Source organism: Rhagoletis zephyria, unplaced genomic scaffold, assembly GCF_001687245.7.
Source record: "Rhagoletis zephyria isolate East Lansing unplaced genomic scaffold, Rhagoletis_zephyria_1.1 Rzeph_scaffold_01772, whole genome shotgun sequence".
Classification (NCBI taxonomy): domain Eukaryota; kingdom Metazoa; phylum Arthropoda; class Insecta; order Diptera; family Tephritidae; genus Rhagoletis; species Rhagoletis zephyria.
The window spans coordinates 42,616-64,059 of record NW_016158856.1 but is presented as its reverse complement, the minus strand read 5'-3'; the positions used below and the strand labels follow the sequence as shown (position 1 = coordinate 64,059).

Below are 21,444 nucleotides of genomic sequence, written 5' to 3'. Positions count from 1 at the left end.
CGCATCTAAACCAAATTAGTATGGGACCACCTCTGAAGTACCACCTTTCCTTATAAAAACGAACTATAGCAATCGGTTCGACGGAGCAACCCACTAGGCAATTTTGTTAGGTGTTCCGAATGTTATTCATGCCAACATATATGCTTTTGTTAGTTTTATCGCAGTTACTACAAAAATGTATTGCCTAATCAGGTGCATTTTGAGTAGTTGAATTTGAGTCAAACTTTCTGAAACGGGCCACTAAAAATTAAGTAGTAGATTTCAAATATGTTTTGGTAGATATTCAAAGGTCCATATGTGAAAATTATTGTCTTAAAATATTTTTTGAATATTTGAATTTTTCAAAAATTTATTCATAAATGAATTTTTCACCTTCTTTTCATCAATTTTATATATTGATTGCTATATTTCCGTAAATATTCAATCAAAAATAACCAAATTTTAATGGTATATTCAGAAAAAGTAGCAGAATCGAAAAAAATATTCATACTGGAAATATTTAATTTTTTAATAGTATTAAATAATAATAATTTCCCAATAAACAATTGACAATTTAACTGACTTCTCCTTGTGTTAAACTAAAAAAAAAATAACGATCTTATTCTATAAAGTATACACTGACCAATCGTGCAAAAATATTTTAGTGCACTCTATCCTATAACAAGTAATTTTTATCAAAAAAAAAACTGACTTAAAGAATATATATATATATCTATATATTTCATGATTCAATGATCGGATCTAAACCAAATTAGTATGGGACCACCTCTGAGACACTACCTTTCCGTTGCAAAGAGAATTATCGAAAAAAAAAAAATTAAAACAAAAAAAAAATATTCCAACGAACTGATAACCTCCTCCTTTTTTGGAAGTCGGTTAAAAAAGTACGAATGTTTAAACATTACCGTGGATACGCGAAACCACTACCGACGTTGGAACGCAGCGCCGATAAACCTGGACCCGTTCGTCGTTGCATGCTTACGTTTTAAAAAGCATATATGTAGGTATATTGGAGCATACACCGAATGGCCCGATTTCTACTCAATGTTCGAAACGATGGTGGGTAACGATCCCGAACTGACCAAAATTGAAAAGTTCCAGCATCTACGCACTAGTTTAAAGGACAGCGCGCTAGACGCAATTCGATCACTAGAAATAAATGACCATAACTACGACAAGGCCGTAGGTATACTCCAAGATCGCTTTAAAAATAAACGTTTGAACTTTCAGGCACATATAAAGGAATTATTTGGGTTAAAGAAATGCGAGAAAGGTGCTGTTGACCAACTGAGAGAGCTAAGCGATAAGTTCACCGCCAACCTTCGAGCACTCCAGACCATAGCAACTAAAGAGCAGATAGCAGATGGTATAATAGCACATCTCATTGTGAACAAATTCGATGTGGACTCTCAAATGAAATGGGAAGAAGCTACGCCAGTCAAGGAGCTGCCTACGCTGGATTCTGTGATGTCATTTTGGAACAGACGCTGTCAAATGTTGGAAAACGTGGCAAATGCTACGGTAACCCAAACACCTAGCAAACAGGTGGGCAAAAAATTAAATTCCAATCCTCGTAAGGCGTTAATCGCTTCAAATGTAGTATCAAACTGCTTGTTTTGTGATAGCGCTGATCACTATATATATCGCTGCAATCGGTTTCTTAATTTGTCCCCTGAGCTACGTCTTAAAGAGGCAAAAAGACTGCAGCTTTGTACAAATTGTCTTAAAAAGGGCCACTTCTTAAAACATTGCAAATCATCTGGCTGCAGAGATTGCAGTTCAAAGCATCATACGCTTCTACACGCAATTCCGAAGGCTGCGCCTGTTGTTAAAAAATTACCTGATGATCCCTCAACGTTCAGTGTCGCTCAAACACATCAATCGCTCGTTAGCTCTCTCGCTGAGGCCCCAAATTCTCTTCCTAATAATGTGGTTCTGTTAGCCACTGCTGTTATTTTCGATAAAAACTGTGTCGGCTCCCTAGTTCCCTGCAGAGCTATATTGGACTCAGCCTCGCAATTAAATTTTGTCTCGTCGCGTTGCGCTAATATGATTCGGCTAAAGCGAACTAAATCGACAACTCTTGTTTCTGGTATTGGTCAGACAGATCTTGTTGCTAATCACACTATAGAAATTTCTATGCAGTCACGGATTGGTAACTATACAAATTCCTTTACTGCTATTGTTACGCCATCCATCACTGAGAATCAACCCAGTTACACTTTGTACAATATCGAGTGGCAGATACCATCGAACATACAATTAGCAGACCCTTACTTTTACAAGTCTCAACAAATCGACATACTTATTGGAGCGGGTCTATTTTTTGACCTCTTGTGTGTAGGACAAATACGGTTGTTTGATCACCTGCCATTGTTGCAGAAAACTCATTTAGGCTGGGTTGTTTCTGGAGGTGCCTTACCCACCACTCGTGCATCATCTTGTTTAGCTGCATTCAAAGCCCATTCGCTTGAAAATTATGTGGATGCATCTCCTGAAGAAGCAGTACAGAAATTCTGGGAAATTGAAAATATTTCTTCTTCTGCATCAAAGGTTAGCCAGGAAGAATTGGATTGTGAAAGACATTTTCAAGGGCATTATACCAGGTTGGAGTCGGGGGAGTATGCAGTCCGTTTACCATTTAAACGCAACCCCGATCAACTTGGGAATTCATATATTAATGCACTCAATCGGTTGAGAAATATTGAGCGGAAACTTGAGCGCAATCCTGATTTGAAAACTCAGTACGCATCGTTCATGTCGGAGTACGCTGTTTTGGGGCACATGTCTATAGTCGATAAAATTCCGCCTGGCGTAGCAACGTTCTTCTTGCCACACCACTGTGTCTTAAAGGCAGATAGTACTACGACTAAGCTGCGCGTTGTTTTTGATGGCTCCGCTCGAACATCCTCTGGGTTTTCATTAAAGGTCATATTACTGACGGGGCCCACTATTCAGCCTAAACTGTTTGACCCTCTTCTTCGCTTTCGCTCTCATAAGATCGCCTTGACGGGAGATATAGGAAAAATGTATAGATGCGTTCGAATGTCAGACCGTGATAGTTATGCCCAATGTGTTCTCTGGAGGGCAAATCGAAAAAACGACCCCCAAATATTTAAATTGGACACTGTCACGTATGGCACAAAGCCAGCGTCTTTTCTCGCAATCAGAGCCATGCAGCAATTAGCAAGAGATGAGCGCGTATCATTTCCCATCGGAGCAGATATCGTATTTCGTGACTTCTACGTCGATGATTTGATTTCGGGAGGTGAATCTGTAGAAGAAGTTCTGGAAATCAAACGACAAACTAGCGAGTTATTGTCCAGAGGTAATTTCAATATTCGAAAGTGGTGTTCTAATAGTCCTCTCGTATTGTCTGAAATTACCGAGTGTGATCGAGAGAAGCTTCTTAAATTCCACGACGGAACTAATATCGCTAAGACTTTGGGATTATGCTGGAATCCAGACAGTGACGACTTCCTTTTCTCATTTTCTCCTCAAGTCTCCAATGAAAAGGTTACCAAACGATCCGTATTGTCGATGATCGCACGATTTTACGACCCACTTTGATTAATAGGCCCAGTGATTGCGAAGGCAAAGATTTTTTTGCAACTCCTATGGAAGGAAAAACTGCACTGGGATGAGAGTTTGCCTCAATCGCTCCAAGCCATGTGGAACGAGTTATACAGGGGCTACGAAGGTATAGGAAATGCAGCTTTCCCAGGTCCGTTTTGCGTAGCAGAGATAAAGTTGTTGTCCATGCATTTTGCGACGCAAATTTATCAGCTTATGGCGCGTGCATCTATGCATCAACTGGATGCCCTAGCTTAAATAAAACAGCGCTACTTTGTTCTAAATCGCGCGTTTACCCTCTTAAAACCCTTACAGTTCCCAAGCTTGAGTTGTCTGCTGCAGCGTTATTACCAGATCTAGTCGCTACAGTGGCACGATTAGGTGCTTTCGGAGCTGAATTTCATTGCTGGTCGGATTCGATGATGGTACTTTCGTGGCTGAAGGAATCATCTTCAAATTTTAACATTTTTGTGGCTAATCGCGTTAGCAGTATTCAGTCGTTGACTAGTGGAATGGATTGGCATTACGTGCCCACAGAAATGAATCCAGCAGACGTATTATCTAAGGGAGCGACACCTCAAGAGCCTGTGAACTCTAAACTATGGAAATACGGCCCAGATTTCTTGCGCGGTCCGATCTACAACTGGCCTCAATCACCTCTAAACGTCATCGATATTCCTGAGAGGCGCAAGCGCGTTCTCGCTTCGACGTTTGTTGCCACCGATTATTCAACAACTTCAAAATTCGCAAACGATTTTGATAAAATGCAAAGAAACTACTACAGGAAACTTAAGCGCAATTCACATTAAGCGTGGAACTCAATTGCTAGTCCGAATGATCCAGAGAGTACATTTGGCGGCAGAATATAAGGTGCTTCAAGAAAATAAACCGGTTGATTCATTTAGCAAAATCTACAATCTTAACCCCTTTTTGGACTCGGAAGGCGTAATTAGAGTTGGCGGTAGACTCAAAAATTCAACGTCAGACTTCGAATCGAAACACCCTATGATTTTACCGAAAAAACACCCTCTCACGGATGCTGTTATTGCTCATTATCATCGCATATTGCTTCATGCTGGGCCACAATCTTTACTCGCTTCAATGCGGCTGCAGTATTGGCCCATAGGTGGCAAGCGTTCGGTAAACCACATTGTCAATAAATGCATCATCTGCTTTCGAGCGGAACCTATGCGATAAGAGCATATAATGGGTAATCTTCCACGGGAGAGAGTGCAAGCTAATCGAGCATTTGTAGTCACTGGAGTGGACTTTTGCGGTCCATTCTTTTACAAGTCTGAGGTCCGTAACAAGCCTCCGATAAAATGCTACGTTTCTTTATTCGTTTGTTTCGCAACAAAGGCGATATACATGGACCTGGTTGCTGATTTGTCTACCTCAGCGTTTCTCGCAGCATTGAAAAGATTTGTATCTCTGCGTGGCAAACCGAAAACGATATGGTCTGATAATGCGACCAACTTTGTCGGTGCCAAAAATGAGTTGGCTGAATTACGGCGTTTGTACAAAAGCAGCTCACACACCGAAGCAATTGTGCATCAATGTTTGAATGATGGAATTGACTGGCAGTTTATACCCCCCCGCTCTCCGCATTTTGGTGGACTGTGGGAGGCAGCCATTAAGTCTGCCAAGTATCATTTCAAGCGTACCGTAGGCTTCTCAGTTTTAACCTTTGATGAGCTGCGTACATTAACTTGTCAAATATCAGCCATTTTAAATTCACGACCTTTATGTCCACTTTCAGAAAATCCGGATGACATAGAAGTATTAACACCGGCTCATTTTCTCACTGGAGCTCCACTCACATCCTTTGTTGAGCCTGATGTTACGCTAATTAATCTAAATCGGCTCGACAGATGGCAGCGAGTGTCACGCATGCAGCAGATTTGCTGGGAGAAATGGAGCAAAGAATATCTGACGACCTTGCAACAACGAGCTAAGTGGAGTGCCAGCAAACCAAACCTTTCAGTCGGTGCGATGGTCCTAATCATGGAGGAGAACGTTCCCCCTCTAAAATGGCAACTAGCTCGAGTCATCGATACCATCAAAGGCAATGATGGCGTTTCACGTGTAGCTGTGCTTAAATTTAGTGGCGGTACAACCAGACGCGCTATTAAAAAGCTTTGTCCACTCCCAATAGAGGATACTTCTGTTGAAACGCAAAGCCTTCCAACGGGGGCAGGATGTTTAGAGAACAGCTAAACCCTTGAAAACAACATTGCATTATGAAATCTATTTGCTTCAGTATTTTTTCTCTTCACTGTAATACGGCTTAAAACTTTGAGTCTGCAAGAGCAGCTCTGACATTAATAAAAGCAGTTCTTGTACAGACAGCGAACCAAGCAATACTTGTTCATCCTTTTAAATTTATTGGGAAAATTATTGCAAATACAAGTAGTGAAAAGGCTGAGTACTTCATAACATATGTATCTAGATTTTAAGCTTAATATATGCAAATAAAAGAAGAAAGTAAACGCAAAAATCATCGAGTAAATTTTTATTTGTGACAAACTCAAACCTTTTTTCCAATATTAAACAATTAGCTGAAGCAAGTCTACAACGCTGGACTGAGGTCCCGCCACGTTAAAACCACGCCCAATGAAAACGAATAAACAGTCTCGGATGAGACCCCCTTTTTCTGGTGACCACCACGGCATACGTACAAAGAACTATGATTTGAGAGTATGCACCTGGAATACCCGGACCTTTAAAGGGGAAGGTGCCTCTGCCCGGCTGGTTGATGTCCACGGGAAGATAAAGTCTGACATCACCGCCATCCAAGAAATGCGATGGGCGGGGCAAGGTAAGGTAAACGTGAAGCCTTGCGACGTCTACTACAGTTGTCTTGTAAAGGAGCGCAAATTCGGTGTTGGATTCGTGCTAGGAGAGAGACTCCGTCGCCGAGTACTGGCGTTCACCCCGGTGGACGAACGTCTAGCCACAATCCGCATCAAAGCTAGATTCTTCAACATCACGCTCATCTGTGCCCATGCCCCGGCGGAAAAGAAGCACGAGTCCTCCAAAGATCTCTTCATGCGCTGCCCTCGACACGTTATATAAATCCCGCTCGGCGATTTTAATGCCAAGGTGGGCAAGGAAAGGATTTTTGGAACCACCGTCGGAAAATTCGGCCTCCACGACGAAACGTCCGATAACGGACTGAGGCTGATCGACTTCGCTGGGCCCGAAATAATATGTAGAACAAGGTTCCAGCATAAAAAGATCCATCAAGCTACATGGCTGTCTCCAGATCGAAAAGCGAGAAACCAAATCGATTATGTTTTGATAGACGGAAGACGAGCTTCCAGTGCTTTAGACTTACGTACACTCCAAGGGCCAAACATCGACTCGGATCACTATCTTGTTGGAGCCAAAATACGCACCCGCCTCTGTGCAGTAAAAATGTGCGCCCAACAATGCAAGGAAAGCTTAGCGTCGAAAAGCTGGAATCACAATATATGGACAATTTATTCACCTCTCGATTCTCACACCTGCTCTCTGAGAGGTCATTAAGTACGGCCGCCGAAGAAACAGTCGGATTTCAACGACCTCGCAAGAACAACTGGTATGATGAGGAATGTCAAAAGGCTGCAGAGAAAAAAGATGCCGCCTACAGGGCCACGCTGCAATCGAGTGCAACGCGAGCCATTTGGGACCGTTATAAGGAACTGAAGAAGGAAGCGAGACTTATTTGCCGCAATAAGAAGAGAGAGGGCAAAATACGTGAGCACGAAGAGCTTGAGATGCTGGCCGACAGGAAGAACGCCCGAAAATTTTATGAGAGGGTTAGGCGACTTACGGAAGGTTTCAAGACCAGGGCGACCTCCTCTAACAATAACGATGGCGACCTAGTGACCGATGTGCAGAATGTACTTAAATTATGGAGGGAACACTTCTCCACCCTGCTGAATGGTAGCAGCGCTGAAAGTAGTGGAGAAGACGAAGCCGAGCCCCCAGTCCATAACGATGGAGTCGATGTTCCACCGCCTGACTATGACGAGGTGCGAATAAGTGGCTGAAAAAAATCAAGGCGGCTCGAGCACACGGCCTGCTAGCCAAGCTATTCAAGTACGGCGTCGAAGAGCTGGTAAGGTGCATACATCAGCTCTTATGTAGAATATGGTAAGATGAACCCATGGCCGATGATTGGAATTTAAGTGTGCTCTGCCCAATCCACAAGAAAAGTGATCCCTCCATACGCGCCAACTACCGCGGGATCAGCCTTCTGAGCATAGGTTATAAGGCCTGATCGAGTGTATTTTGCGAAAGACTAAAGTCCACCGTCAATGAATTGATTGCGCCTATAAGTGTGGCTTTAGACCAGCAAAATCCTCCGTAGACCAGGTATTCACAATACGCCAAATGTAAGAAAAGACTCGCAAGAATAGGATCGACACACCACCTATTTGTCGATTTCAAAGCCGCTTTCGACAGTATGAAAATAAGTTGTCTTTATGCTGCGATGTCTGAATTTGGTATCCCCGCGAAACTATTACGGCTATGTAAAATTACGTGGAGAAATACCATCAGCTCCGTCAGAATTGGGAAGGACCTATTCGGGCCGTTTAATACCAAACGAGGTTTCATACAAGGTGACTCCCTTTCATGTGATTTCTTTAAACTAATATTGGGGAAGATAATAAGAGCCGGAGAACTGAATCGCTCTGGCGCAATGCTTTACAAGAGCGTACAATTGCTGGCGTATGCCGGCGACATCGACATTATCGGTAAAAACAAAAGCTTTGTCTGTTCTGCCTTCTCGGGATTTGATAGAGCGGCAAAGCGAATGGGTCTGGTGGTGGACGAGGTCAAAACGAAGTATCTCCTGTCATCACTCAAACAGTCAGAGCTTACGAGTCTTGGCACCCACGTAACTGTTGACAGTTACAAGTTTGAAAAAGTAAACGACTTCGTTTATTTGGGAACCAGCATTAACACCAATAATAATGTCAGCCTTGAAATCCAATGCAGAATCACTTTTGCCAACAAGTGCTACTTTGGACTAAGTAGGCAATTGAGAAGTAAATACCTCTCTCGTTGTACAAAAATTACACTCTATAAGTCACATATCATGCCTGTGCTGGTGTATGGCGCGGTGGCATGGACAATGAAAACATCTGATGAAGCGGCTCTTGGAGTTTTCGAGAGAAAGATTCTGCGCAAGATTTATGTGCCTTTGCTTTGCGCGTTAGCGATGGCGAATACCGCAGACGATTTAACGATGAGCTGTATGAGCTTAACAACGACATAGGCGTAGTGCAGCGAATTAAAATTCAGCGGCTCCGCTGGCAAAGTAATGTCGTTCGAATGGACAGAAACGCTCCAGCTCTGAAAGTATTCAACGCGGGTCGCGATGCTGGTAACAGAGGAAAAGGAAGGCCTCCTCTGCTTGGCTTCACTTGGCATTTCCAATTGGCGTCAGTTGGCACCGAACAGAAACGACTGGCGTTCTGTTTTGGACTCGGCCAAAATCGCTTAGGCGGTTACAGCGCCAATAAAGAAGAATAGGTCTACAACGAGTTCACAAACCTAATTGAAAACTTGTATCAACCAAAGCACTGTTATATTTGCTCAAAAATGATTTATTTCAACTAACAAAATTGTCCAATCAAGGTAGTGCCTCAAGTAAATCGCAGACTTTCGTGAACTAGATATTCATTTCGCCATATCCAACTAAATATGCTACTTGGTCACTATAAACAAATCTTTGTAATTATAAGTTATTTATAACTAAACGTTTTTCTGGGAGTAGTTTTCGAATTTTGTTTCCCATTTTTTGTCTGCTAGCAGCTAGTCGAAAAGTAGCTTGTTTTGCACCGCTCAGCGCGCTTGAAAAAGGTAAAACTTTTTGCTGTATGCAATTATAATAGCGTTTAATTTACAAGTATTTTACAAATGCGAAGTTTATATTCATTTATAATTTTAACTACCCTTATCAGAAACAATATTATACATTTTCAATAGTAAATAACACGATGCTACAAAAAAAGTCATACACCCGAAACAAATCCTGGTCAGGGTTGTCACTATGGTCGAGTACAACATGAAAATAGGTTCCGCATAGTTCCTGAACCCTCAGTTTTTTTTAAACAACCGTAATGTGCGTACTTGATGCACTTTTCTCTTAACAGCTTGACTATTTTTCATCCGATGTATTATTCGAAAATAAATGTTATTTTAGGTAAATACTTCATATTGGGGAACATTCATAGAATTTTTGAAATCAGCGATGGTCAAGTTGAAAAAATTAAGAAAAATATTGGCTTATTAAAATTTAGCCGATCAAAACTTCCAACAAGCTACCGAAAAATCTTGCCTTTTCAGTGCCCTCTAAGCAGAAATACTAAGGAGGGGACAATGAGAAGGCAACATATGTATATTACTAAAAGAAAAAAGGTCCACATTAACTGCAATCAACATATGTACGTATGTATGTATTTACATACATCCGCTGTGATTAGGTTATAAATATTGCACCATATGTTACTCAAAAGCCAAAATACCTACACACATACTTTTAAAGTTATATCTGCAAATCATAAGTTGCTAGAGCGCTTTAAAGGCTCAAAATTTACCCCGAAATAAGCCAATATTTACCGTTCTTTCTACGACAGATACCGAATTGGTTACTCACAGAAATGTGTCTGTTGATAGGTTTGGGATTTTGTCTTTGAAACGCCACACTTTTATTTGCAATCGCTTCACTAGTTCTCGTGCAATAAGCGTTTTCATGAAGCTCTAAAAATTACAACTACAACATTTGAGCATAGCCTCTATATCGAAACGTAAGACGTATTCTACGTCAAAATAGTCAAGCTGTTAATAGATAAGTGCATCAGGTACCTACGAACATAACGGTTGTTAAAAAATTGAGGGTACGGAACATATTTTCATGTTGTACTCGACCATACCTAAACATACACCAGGTTTTGTTTCGGGTGTATTTCATGCCTTTTTTTGTAGCATCGAGCAAAATGAATTATTCAGCTTCCGACTGCTCCAGTGTCAAACATTTTAAACAGAAAACTACACTAATGATTACGTGATAAAAACTTGAACATATAGAAGCTATTTTCATAATAGAAACTATTATTTCCCCATGTTAAAATTAGCCCATAATATCCCGTGGCATTTAACTCTCTGAAGAAGAGCCTGGAAATATAACAGAATGAATTTTGGTGGCATGAAATATAAATATTATAGCTAAATAACTGCTGAAGTAAACCGAGAGCAGAAAATAATGAGAATTTCCCCGAAAAATCCCAAGGGCCATGGAAATCATAAATCATGGCATCTTATACAAACCCAAAAGAATGGCCAAAACGACTTATCCAAATGTTACCTACTAGGGACTAGGGTTGTTCGACTTCACTAGAAAGTCGACTTTCGACTTTTCGATCGACTCTGTACAGTCGACTTTAAAAGTCGACCGATCCACGAAGAAAAGTCGACTTTGTCGACTTTTTTCAACCTTTTTAATAAAAATAAAATGTATTAAGTATACTCTGCATTTAACTCATATATTAGCTATAAATATAAGAGTCAGAATACGCCAAAAATATCATGATTTACTAGTGGTCTTTAATTTAGTGAAATTCAATGCTAGGTTAAAAAACAGACACTAAAGGATTTTTAAAAATTTTGAAAATTGTTCCAGTTATACAGCATGAGAATGTTGGTTGTGAGGGTTTCTAAAAATTATATTTTTGAAAAATAATTTAAAAATTTTTAAATTTTCTAAAAAAAAAAATCTAAAAATTTTTTGAATCGATATTTGGTAATTACGGACAACTTTTTGAAAAATGCCTTTCCGATGGAGCAGAATTGGCGTGTATTGGTAGAAATATAAGTGCCACTTTATAAGCATGGATAAATATGGGAGTAGCCCAGACAGCTACTGGATTGGGACTATCCACACGACTAATGTACCAGCAACGTTTTTAGCGGTGTTTAAAATGTTGTACCTTACGGATTGGTCAAATTCGAACCAAAAACTGTCTGTAGAAACTTACATAAACTCATGCTGAAAAACTTTCTTGCATGAAATTTTTAAAATAAATACATATGTTTATCTTACCTCATTATTAACTGAAGATTGTGGAGACAAACGATTAACAAATTTGAGGAATTTGTTTTCGTACAGTAATTTTATGCGCTGCTCTTAAATGATTTCACAATGTTGTTGTACTGTCATTAAAATTCATTTCTCTACCATACTTTTCAAATTTCACTTCAGTTTTATTGGCAATATTTTTTTAATACGACCAAACAGCACTCCGCGCCCTTGTTAGAAGATCAGTTTTTATATGCAAATAAATTAAAAAAAGTCGAGAGTCGAAAGTCGAAAGTGAAAAGTGGACTTCAGTCGACTTCCATAAACTGAAAGTCGGTCACTAAAATTCGACTTTCAGGAGTAAAAAGTCGATTTTGGTCGAAAGTCGAAGTAGACTTTGCCATCCCTACTAGGGACAGCCTGATTTACCAAAAAATGTATATATATTTGAATCTGTCTGCCTCAAGTGAAAGTTTCCAATAAATAATGAGTAAACACAGATTTGGTACTTAGGTTGAAGAAGTAAATCGCTAAATCACAGCCCACTCTATGGCACCAAAATGGGTTTTTAGCATTTTACAAAAAATATAAACTTTGTAGTAATAATTGAAAAACAGGATTTTCAGTGATGAAAAAAACTTCAATATAAGTAGTTGATTCAGATGCCCACCGTAACTATTGGAGAGTCATTCGACTTCCATGGCAAACATGCCCTTGCCGAAACGGATCTATTATTTAAAGTAAGAAGCGTATAGCTTTGAAAAAAATATACAACCTTTTCACCTTGAGAAAAATGTATATCCCAGATGCAAACATATTCCTTGTGCATTAAGTTGACAAATTTTTCAGGCATTTCGACCGAAGATATTTGGAAATTCCAACAGCGAGACGTTGTTGTTCACACCGTGCGAGTATCTAGCTTCAAATAGGGGCTTGAATTCCACTGGAGATTTGTAAGAGCTACTCCTCAAAAAGATTTTTACTTATTCAAAAGAGAAGGATACCGTTTTGAAATACATATACCAAACTTCACAAATAGGAAGAAATAATGAAAATTTTACTAAAAAATTTTGGTAAAATCTATGCCGCGAAGCGTAAAACAAATCAAATTATGCAATGGAAACAAAATCAATTTCTAGCAAATAAAATTATCCTTAAAACTTTTTAAAAATAATCGATAACGTACTGCTTGTTTCCTAGCACATTCAAATATTTTATATGAAAATTAGGTGACAAGTAATAAGATCAACGCAAATAAGGTCAATTGACTTTATTTCCCACCCTGGTGCGAAATAAAGTCAATTGACATTATTACCTTTTTAAAAACGAAATAAAATCCATTGACATTATTTCTCTTTCAAACATTAAATTTGCTTAGCTTCGCGGCGGCCCGCGTCGCGCTCGCGCTCACGCCGCGCGACCGGCGCGCATACCACGTCACGCTACGCCGCGGCCCCCCCGGCCCCCCCTTCCCCGTCTCCCGCCGTGCTGTATCGCAGGTAGACTTATTTTTTGTATACGTTGAAATAAAATTGTTATTTATTTTAAACATCGAGGGCTTATATTCAATAATACCCTCTATCTGCACACTTTTCACAAAGATGAGATTCTGATATAAAAATCCACCTAAGCTTTAACTGTCATCAGTGATATTAATGCTACCTTATATAACGACAGGTAATAAGTCCCAGATGGTTTCTAAAATCAGAAATTAGTTTTTGTGCAAATTGCAGATAGAGGGTATTAATGAATTCAAGCCCTCGATATTTCATCTTTTTATATTTGTAAGTTATTGGAAGCAGGGATGCCAACTTGGCTCAAACCATGCCATTTGTCCCTATTTTACTTCAAATGGCACTTAATTTTTCAATTTGGCACAAAGTGCCAAAATGGCACTTTTGTAAAAAAAAATACATTTCAATACATTTTTGTGAAATCCTTGGCGTGCACTTCCTTTGCTCAACTAAAATTTTCTAATTTATAAAGGTTATTCAACTGGTTTATCTTATTTTATCATTGAACTTTTGTTTGGAAAATGTAGCTTTATTTTATTGCTAAATGTGAATGATTAAAAGGAATGACACCTTTTTTGGCACTTTTATTTTTCTATTTGGCACATTTTGGCACTTTTTTATCCTCAATATGGCACCTCATAACTAAGGATAGTTGGCAGCCCTGATTGGAAGATTTCTGCTATGTTTTGGGGCAACAACTTGTCTGCAGTAAAAAAGCATATAATTTGTGTTTCAAAAGTGTGTGAAAACCAATCAATTAACTTATATGATCTCGGTTCCGATATTAAATAATCAATAATTGTTTATACCCGCATTTTGGCACATTGGCTCGTTGAATGTGCCATCTAATAAATAGTGTCGTCATTCTCCTTAGCTGCTTTTAAATGATGTCGTCACAAATTGCTGGCGGAGACATGAATACAGTGTAAGAAAATTCTTTTTCTATAATTGTTTCCTTATAGAAAGGTTGGTTTCTTTTCCACCTTAGACATTCCGAATTCGTTCAAAATATGCTAATTTAAAACACAGAATTCTTTCAGTGTTCCTCCGGGGTTTTTGGACATGGACTGTTTCATCAATTTAATAGTGTTCGCTTTATTTTTGTGGAAACGAAAAATGTTTTGCAAGTTATGGATCATTTCTACACTCTTTCTTCAAATATTTCTCGTATTCCAGCTTTGCGCAGGCGTTTAGTTTTTCGCGTCGTGTTTTTACATATTCGTAATTTAAATTTTTTTAATAAAATCAATTGGGGGTAGTTCATGATTGTGTGTGGATTAATATCACAACACTGAGGATTTGGCAATAACCTTTTTCATCTATTAAAAAACAACACTTACGGGGCAATGTTTATTGCAAGAACAAAATTTTTTTCTATGAACCGACATACTTTAAGCATTGTTGACGCGATTTCCATTTGAATGAGGAAATAGCGTCAATGACTTTATTTCCAAATTTTTGTTGACTTTATTTCACTTTTGAAAAGGTAATAATGTCAATTGGCTTTATTTCGCACCAGGGTGGGCATACACTGAAAATAAAATTTCCTAAAAGTGCTACGAAAACCTTTCGTAGTGTTGGTTTTTGTACAATGTATAAAACTTTCGTTCATAATACGAACATATTTTTCACAACGAAACAAGATTTTACGAACCATACGTAAATATAACGAAAGGACTTTCATAAGGCATTTTTTCAGTACAGTTTACGAAATCTTACGTTTATTTTACGAAACACATTCGTAAAGCACTGAACAAATCTCTGTACGAATAATTTTGTATATTGTACGAAGGCATTCGTAATATTTACGTAGGGTTTTAAATTTACGAAATCTACAATTCCGTATTCGTACAATTTAGTTAATACTTTCGTATAAAGTACTAATGCAGAAAAATGTTTTTTTAATTCGTACAACGAAAATTTTCGTACAATATACTCAATTGCCGGCAGTTTAATATTTCATCATATTTTTATGTATCGCGTGTCATTGCGGAATTACTTGTTGTTAAACGTTTTAAAAAGGGATTTGCTGGATAAAAAACAATATAAAATTAAATATTAAAGCTGTGGATATACTATGCTTTTAAGCATACAATGTTTTTAACATCGCCTACGCTGCGCCTTGCGCTGCAATCAACGGCAAGCCTAAGCCAGGAGCACTACGTAATGTAATTAAAAGTAAGTACATGTATGACTTCACTGAAACTTGCGTTTCAGACGCCTTATAATTTTCCTTTAATTTATAGTCGTCAAGGAAACAAACATCGATGAAGCTGCGAATCTGTCAAGTGCCTCTACATAAAAATATTATAATGTTTAAGAAAGTAAAACCAGTATTTTTTATATTCTTTCATATTTTATATCTTATTATACCCGAGCGCACTTGTGTACAAAGGTATATTAATTTTGTTCACATAACGGTTGTTTGTAACAGCCAAAACGAATCGAGATAGATATAGACAAATGTATACATAAATGCTCAGAATGAATAGAGAAATCGATTAAGCCATGTCTGTCTGGCTGTCCGTCTGTCCGTCCGTCCGTGTACGCGATAACTCGATCAAAAATTGAGATATCTCAACGAAATTTGGTATGTAGGTTTCCGTTAATCCAAGGTAGGTTGGTATGGGCGAAATCGGACTGTAACCACGCCCACTTCCCATATAACGGTAATTTCCAAAAATACGAAAACTGCGATATTTTAGTAACTACTAAAGATAATTCACTAAAAATTAATATTTACAGTAATTTTCAGACGAAAAATAAGAATATTATTAATTTTTGGAAAATGGGTGTAGCCTCGCCCACTTATGGTTACATGTGTATATCTTGGTAACCGCTGCACCGATTTCTTCCAAACTTGGCACAGTTGTTGGCCTTGATACAGCATACTAAATGGCCGAAAATTTTAAAAATCGGACAATAACCACGCGCACATCCCATATAACGGTTATTTAGAGAAATACAAAATCTTCAATAAATCAGTAAATATTAAAGCTTATTTATTCAAAATTGATGCTTGCAACAATTCTTTACCAGGAAATACGTTTATGGTAAAATTTAGGAAAATGGGCGTGGTACCGCTCACTTATGATCACATATATGTATATCGGTAACCGTTCTACCATTTTGTACCAAACTCGGTATTTTTATTGTGCTTGCCACAAAAAAGAAAAACGTTGAAAATTATTGAAATCGGACTAAAATTACGGCCGCTTTTCATATAACGGTAAATTTCAGAAATGCTTGAAACTGTAATATTTCGAAATTTAAAGACGCTAATTTACTCAAAATTGATACACCCCGGCTTACCATCTAGCGGTAGGTTTCGGAAAGGTGAAAAAAATATATATTTAATACTTGCGCCGGGTATTTAATGTTCGGCTCCGCCCGAACTTAGACTTTCTTACTTTTTATAGTTAGTTTTGTTGAGTCTCATAGTTTAACACTTTGCATCAATATACTTTATTGAATGAAGCCTAAGCAATAAAAAATATGTAGTATAGAACCTATTCGTATGCATATAAATAAAAGACTTAAGTTTTATTATAGGTAATATAACCTTTTTTATTAATTCTACTGTGTAGTCAGAAAATTCTTCTTATTTCGTAGAACGTAGATTCCTTTTATTATTAACACTATAAAAAAACATGACTAAAAATATAGCACAACACTTTCATTAATGTTAAGCGTTTTTGCAAAATGTTTTGTTAAACAAAAACGCCTAAAATTAACGATAAAAACAAAATAAAAGTGGTGTGTTATAATTCGTAATATGTTTTTTACAGTGTGGAGAATGAAAGCAAAATCGCACATTCTACGAAACAAGCGCAGATTTTTCGAAAGTAATTTCGTTAAATATACGAATTATTTCTGTGCATTTTACAAAAATTTCGTAAAAAAATAAAAAAAATAGTACGATTTTTTTTAGTAAATAGTACGAAATTCGTTAGTAAATAGTACGAATACTTTCGTAAAATGTACTAAAAATCCGATGCCTCATATTTTCGTAGTATGTACGAAAACGGTTTTGTACAATCAACGAAAACTTTCGTGGCTCAAAATGACGAAAAATTTCGCAAGATTTAAGTTTTCGTTATATTTACGCAGGTTTTATTTTCAGTGTATCTGTAAAATTTTTTATATTCCTTTGATAGAGTTTATGAATACAATTGTAGGAAAAAACCTCAAAGATCTATTATTGGCTTTTCATTTAACTATTTGAAGTTTAACATATTATTTTGTGTATACAGGTATATACAGTACTCACCTCTATCTATTGCAATAACTGGAAATTCATATGAGCTTCTTTTCTCATAGTCTAACTCGCTGGTAATGCAAATCTCACCCGCAGCAGAACGTACCTCAAAATCAGCAAGCTGTTTGATGCCATTGCCCAGTGTATAATTGACTATCGCATTAACGCCACAATCTGGGTCACTGGCTGACACCTGCAAGCAGAGAAAAAAGTAAACGATTTCTAATGATAATCCGCTTAATAGAATATTTTATAATGTCTTTTTGAAACGATTTCCTAGTTTTTCTCTTTTAAGTAATATTTTTCGTTAGAGAGAAAACAGTAGAGAATATTCGCCAATGATTCATTCCCAAAGCCATTCTTTGTATGAAATAAAATAAACAAATAAGTTATGGAAATAGTAAGCTGGTCTTAGAATTAGGGCTGAAGATTTGACTCAGGTAATCAGCTACCAGGACAGTATAGTAATTACCAGGGAACGGATTTTATGGAAATTGCCTTTTTTTCTGCTAAAGAGATAGAGTATATTCGATTAAGAATGTCCACGATTTAGCTTTCCCTGATTCCATATATACACATTTGATGTTGCCTTTTTTTGCCTTTTTTAAGATATTTGCCTTTTTTTTGCCTTTTTTTAATATATTTGCCTTTTTTTGCCTTTTCTACCTTTAGAAAAGTGATTATAGCATTTACAATTTTTTTTTTTTTTTAGATTAAAAAATATACACATGCCCATGCGGCTTATAGAAGCGCAGGGACCTCTTGCCAAATTGGTGTTGAAAAAATTCAAAGCCGTTTTCTCAGCTAACGTAGGCTTGAAGACAATAAGGGGTGTGGATAAAATTGTAAAGGGCGAGGAAAACGCCCTTATTCCTGATAATATGAACGTTTCAAACGTTCCATATTTAAATTGGGCTCCACTTGTATCAACTTACGTCGAGCGCACATTTAGTACATTCAAGGCTTTTCTTCGCGAAAATCGAATGAAAATGCTGCCAGAAAACTTCAAAATGCATCTTGTGGTTCAATGTTACTACAACTATACAGATTAAAGTTTTATGAGTTAGAAACTCGAAAGGATAAAATAGTCAAAGATTCAAAGTACAAATTTTTCATATAATGAAACTAGTTCATAGTTTTTCTCTTTTTACTTGTAATATAAACATTTCTAAAAAAATATATTTTTTGATTGTTCTTCGTATTTTCTGTCTTTTTTAGCGCCTTATTTTGCTTTTTTGCAATACCTTTTTTTTTGCCTTTTCCTGCCTTTTTCGCTATTTTATTTTGCCTTTTTTTGCCTTTTTTACAATACCTAGTGCCTTTTCCTGCCTTTACCGCTATTTTATTTTGCCTTTTCCAGCCTATTTCGTTACTTTATTTTGCCTTTTGTATAAGTTTTTAGGTCCTAAAAATCCGTTCCCTGGTAATTACCCAAGTTACCGGACACCCGAACAATGTAGATATGTAAGACTTAAGCGCATTTACGAGTATATACCGCAAACGAACGTACATAGGAAAATTTTCCATACCATATGGTGAAAAATTGTATTATATATCCGCATCTAAAGGTAGTAGCAATAATTTTACGACTGCACAGGTATTATTTGGAACTGCATTTATAATATCTTTGGAATTTGGAAATACAATGGTGAAGGTGAAAGAGAATAACAAGTATGTATATAATTGAAATTCGGGTAAAGCCGTATATTACAAGTAGATACTCATCTGCAGATAGAAGTTATTTTCAGATGCTTTGCGAGAGCTGTATTCCTGACCCTGTAAGCTGTGACTAATTATGACTATACGTAAATTTTGGAGGAGTTTGAACACATCCACATCTTTTGGTTCAAGGAGAAATGGTGAATTATACATTTAAAGTCAGATAAGCGCCTTTCTGAGCTTGATGAAGAGGCGGGAATGGTAAGACATATCTTCGCTAAAGACACAACCGTGTCTAGGGTGTGTTCCCTCGAGAATTTTTATCTCTCAGACGATATAAAACTTAAAACTCTTAGTTACACGCTAAGGTGCGCCGTCGAAAAGGAAAACCCCCGAGTTTATTTCTGCCATGAAAAACAGCTTCTTATCGTCGTTAAAAGTACAAAACCGTGCTTCAACAAAATGCAAAACCTCGTATCGAAAGAATGCGAAACCGCGTATGTGAGGTTGCATAAATTATTTTCAAGAGAGTAAAAACACTCATATTTTAAAGTGGTTCTCTTTTTTATAAAGCATCGCATTTCTGGCCAGTATATTTCAGGACGAATGGATAAGGATTGGATGGAAGGAAGGAGTTTGTGTGAGCAAATCCAATTTTTTAAAACTGTAGGTCTATCCCCATTGCGTGACGACGTTAAGGCGCACATCACAAATCCTAGGAGAAGCCAGCCTATTATTATTAATACTTGAAAACTTTCTGTAAACGACCAGACCCATCCGATGGTTAAACATCCCTCGATCACCCTTCATCTGTATGTGCACAGTTGTACTTTAGTTGTCGGACTGAGCGAATGAGTAACCCCTTTTTGAGTCTATGTATACACATATATGTGTAGCATTCACACATTTATTTAAACCAAACGCAAATAAAATTAACCTAACCGCAAATCAATTTATGCCAAACGCAAATTAAATTAAGCCAAACGCAAATTAATTTAACACAGACGCAAATTAATTTAATCTAAATGCAAATTAAATTAAATCAAAGGCAAATTTTATTAATCCAAATAGGAAGTTGTCTGCCGCTGTGGTGTAGTGGCAAGCAGTGCGCGCCTTCACTCCGCAACGCCTGGGTTCAAGCCCTGGTCAAAGCAACATCGCAAAAAAAATATAGAAAAAAGGTTTTTTCTTAACAGCGGTCGTCCCTCGGCATGCAGAGGAATGCCAAAGTAAGTGCATAATTTACTTATTCATATAAAGAGTTTAGCTGATTTCCCCAAAACGGTATATGAAAACCTCCCCTCTTCATATACCGTACATCAAATAAATCCGAGCAAAAATATAGACCCAATATAGTGTACTAACTATGTAGCACAAAAATTATAATCACATATATCTGTATATATAAATGTGAATGTCTGTTTGGTTATTACCTTATAACTTTTGAACCACGACACGGAATCGCACGAAACTTTGCAGACTTATTTGTTTTTACCCCAGGAAGGTTATAGGTATGGGTTTATTTGCAAATATGTCGTAAATTTCGCAAGGGGGCGTAGCACCTCCAATAGGCCTGCAAATGTTTAATAAGCTGTAACTTCTGAACCATAAGTCAAAAAAACTTCAAATTTGGTACGAAGATATGTCTATGGGAGACGTTTATGGTAAGGTATATATAAATTAGTTTCTAAAAAGGGGCGTGGCATATAACATAGGCATGGAATTTTGTTTCAGCTATAACTTCGGAACCATACGTCGCATGAATTTGAAATTTGATATGAGGTCATATCCATGAGTTTATAAAAGGGAGCGTGCCACATTCAGTAGGCTTTGAAGTTTAATCAGCCATAACTTCGTAACCATAAGTGACATGAACTTGAAATTTAGTATGTAGGCATATCTATGGTAGCTTCTTATAGTAAGATAAAAATAAATGAGTTTATAGAAGAGGGCGTGGCTCATCTCATAAGTCACATGAACATGAAATTCGGTACGCAAACATATCTATGGTAGGTGCTTATAGTAAGGTATATATACATGAGTTTGTAAAAGGGGGCGTGGACGTTTTCTTCAGCCATATCTTCGGAACCACAAGTCACGTGACGCCTTTAATTCCTTCTGATATGCCTTTCCAATTTAAAAAGCTTCAGTTTCCAGTTCGCTTGGATTTTGCAATGACAATAAACAAGAATGCCTTAAAATAAACCCAACTCTTTATCGATAATAAAATGTATGTTAAATGCATTGGAAAATGCATCTATGTTAATAGATGTTTTGAAGTACTAGAAAACAAGCTCTGGAATAATATTAGAGTTATTATTAATAAGAAATTAGATAGTTAACATTTAGTTATTACAATACAACGTTGGTAT

General features: G+C 37.5%; 2 protein-coding genes across 6 annotated transcripts in view; one reads left to right on the top strand and one right to left on the bottom strand.

The window, feature by feature from the left end:
• Positions 1-21,444, bottom strand: part of LOC108365080 (protein dachsous-like) — a 76,922-nt gene that overhangs the window by 39,461 nt on the left and 16,017 nt on the right. For all 4 annotated transcript variants that reach the window (XM_017619031.1, XM_017619028.1, XM_017619032.1 and 1 more), the window contains exon 2: positions 17,426-17,606. In XM_017619031.1, coding sequence (XP_017474520.1) covers positions 17,426-17,606 — 181 coding nt within the window. The remainder of the gene's footprint in view (positions 1-17,425; positions 17,607-21,444) is intronic.
• LOC108365081 (uncharacterized) lies at positions 1,463-5,854 on the top strand. Of its 2 annotated transcripts, none has more exons than XR_001847876.1 (2): positions 1,463-1,545; positions 5,333-5,854. XR_001847876.1 is itself a non-coding variant. In XM_017619033.1 (2 exons), exons 1-2 carry the CDS (start codon positions 3,175-3,177, stop codon positions 5,788-5,790), a joined length of 612 nt encoding a protein of 203 aa, XP_017474522.1. In that variant the 5' UTR covers positions 3,101-3,174; the 3' UTR covers positions 5,791-5,854. The 2 variants fall into 2 exon arrangements, 1 of the variants encoding a protein (XP_017474522.1); XM_017619033.1 differs by lacking the exon at positions 1,463-1,545 and adding an exon at positions 3,101-3,328.

Bases quoted from the DNA above. Each gene is read 5' to 3' on its own strand.
- LOC108365081 (XM_017619033.1), top strand. From the start codon at position 3,175: ATGCAGCAATTAGCAAGAGATGAGCGCGTATCATTTCCCATCGGAGCA. The intron at 3,329-5,332 runs GTAATTTCAATA...GTCCACTTTCAG, and splicing joins TAGCGAGTTATTGTCCAGAG to AAAATCCGGATGACATAGAA.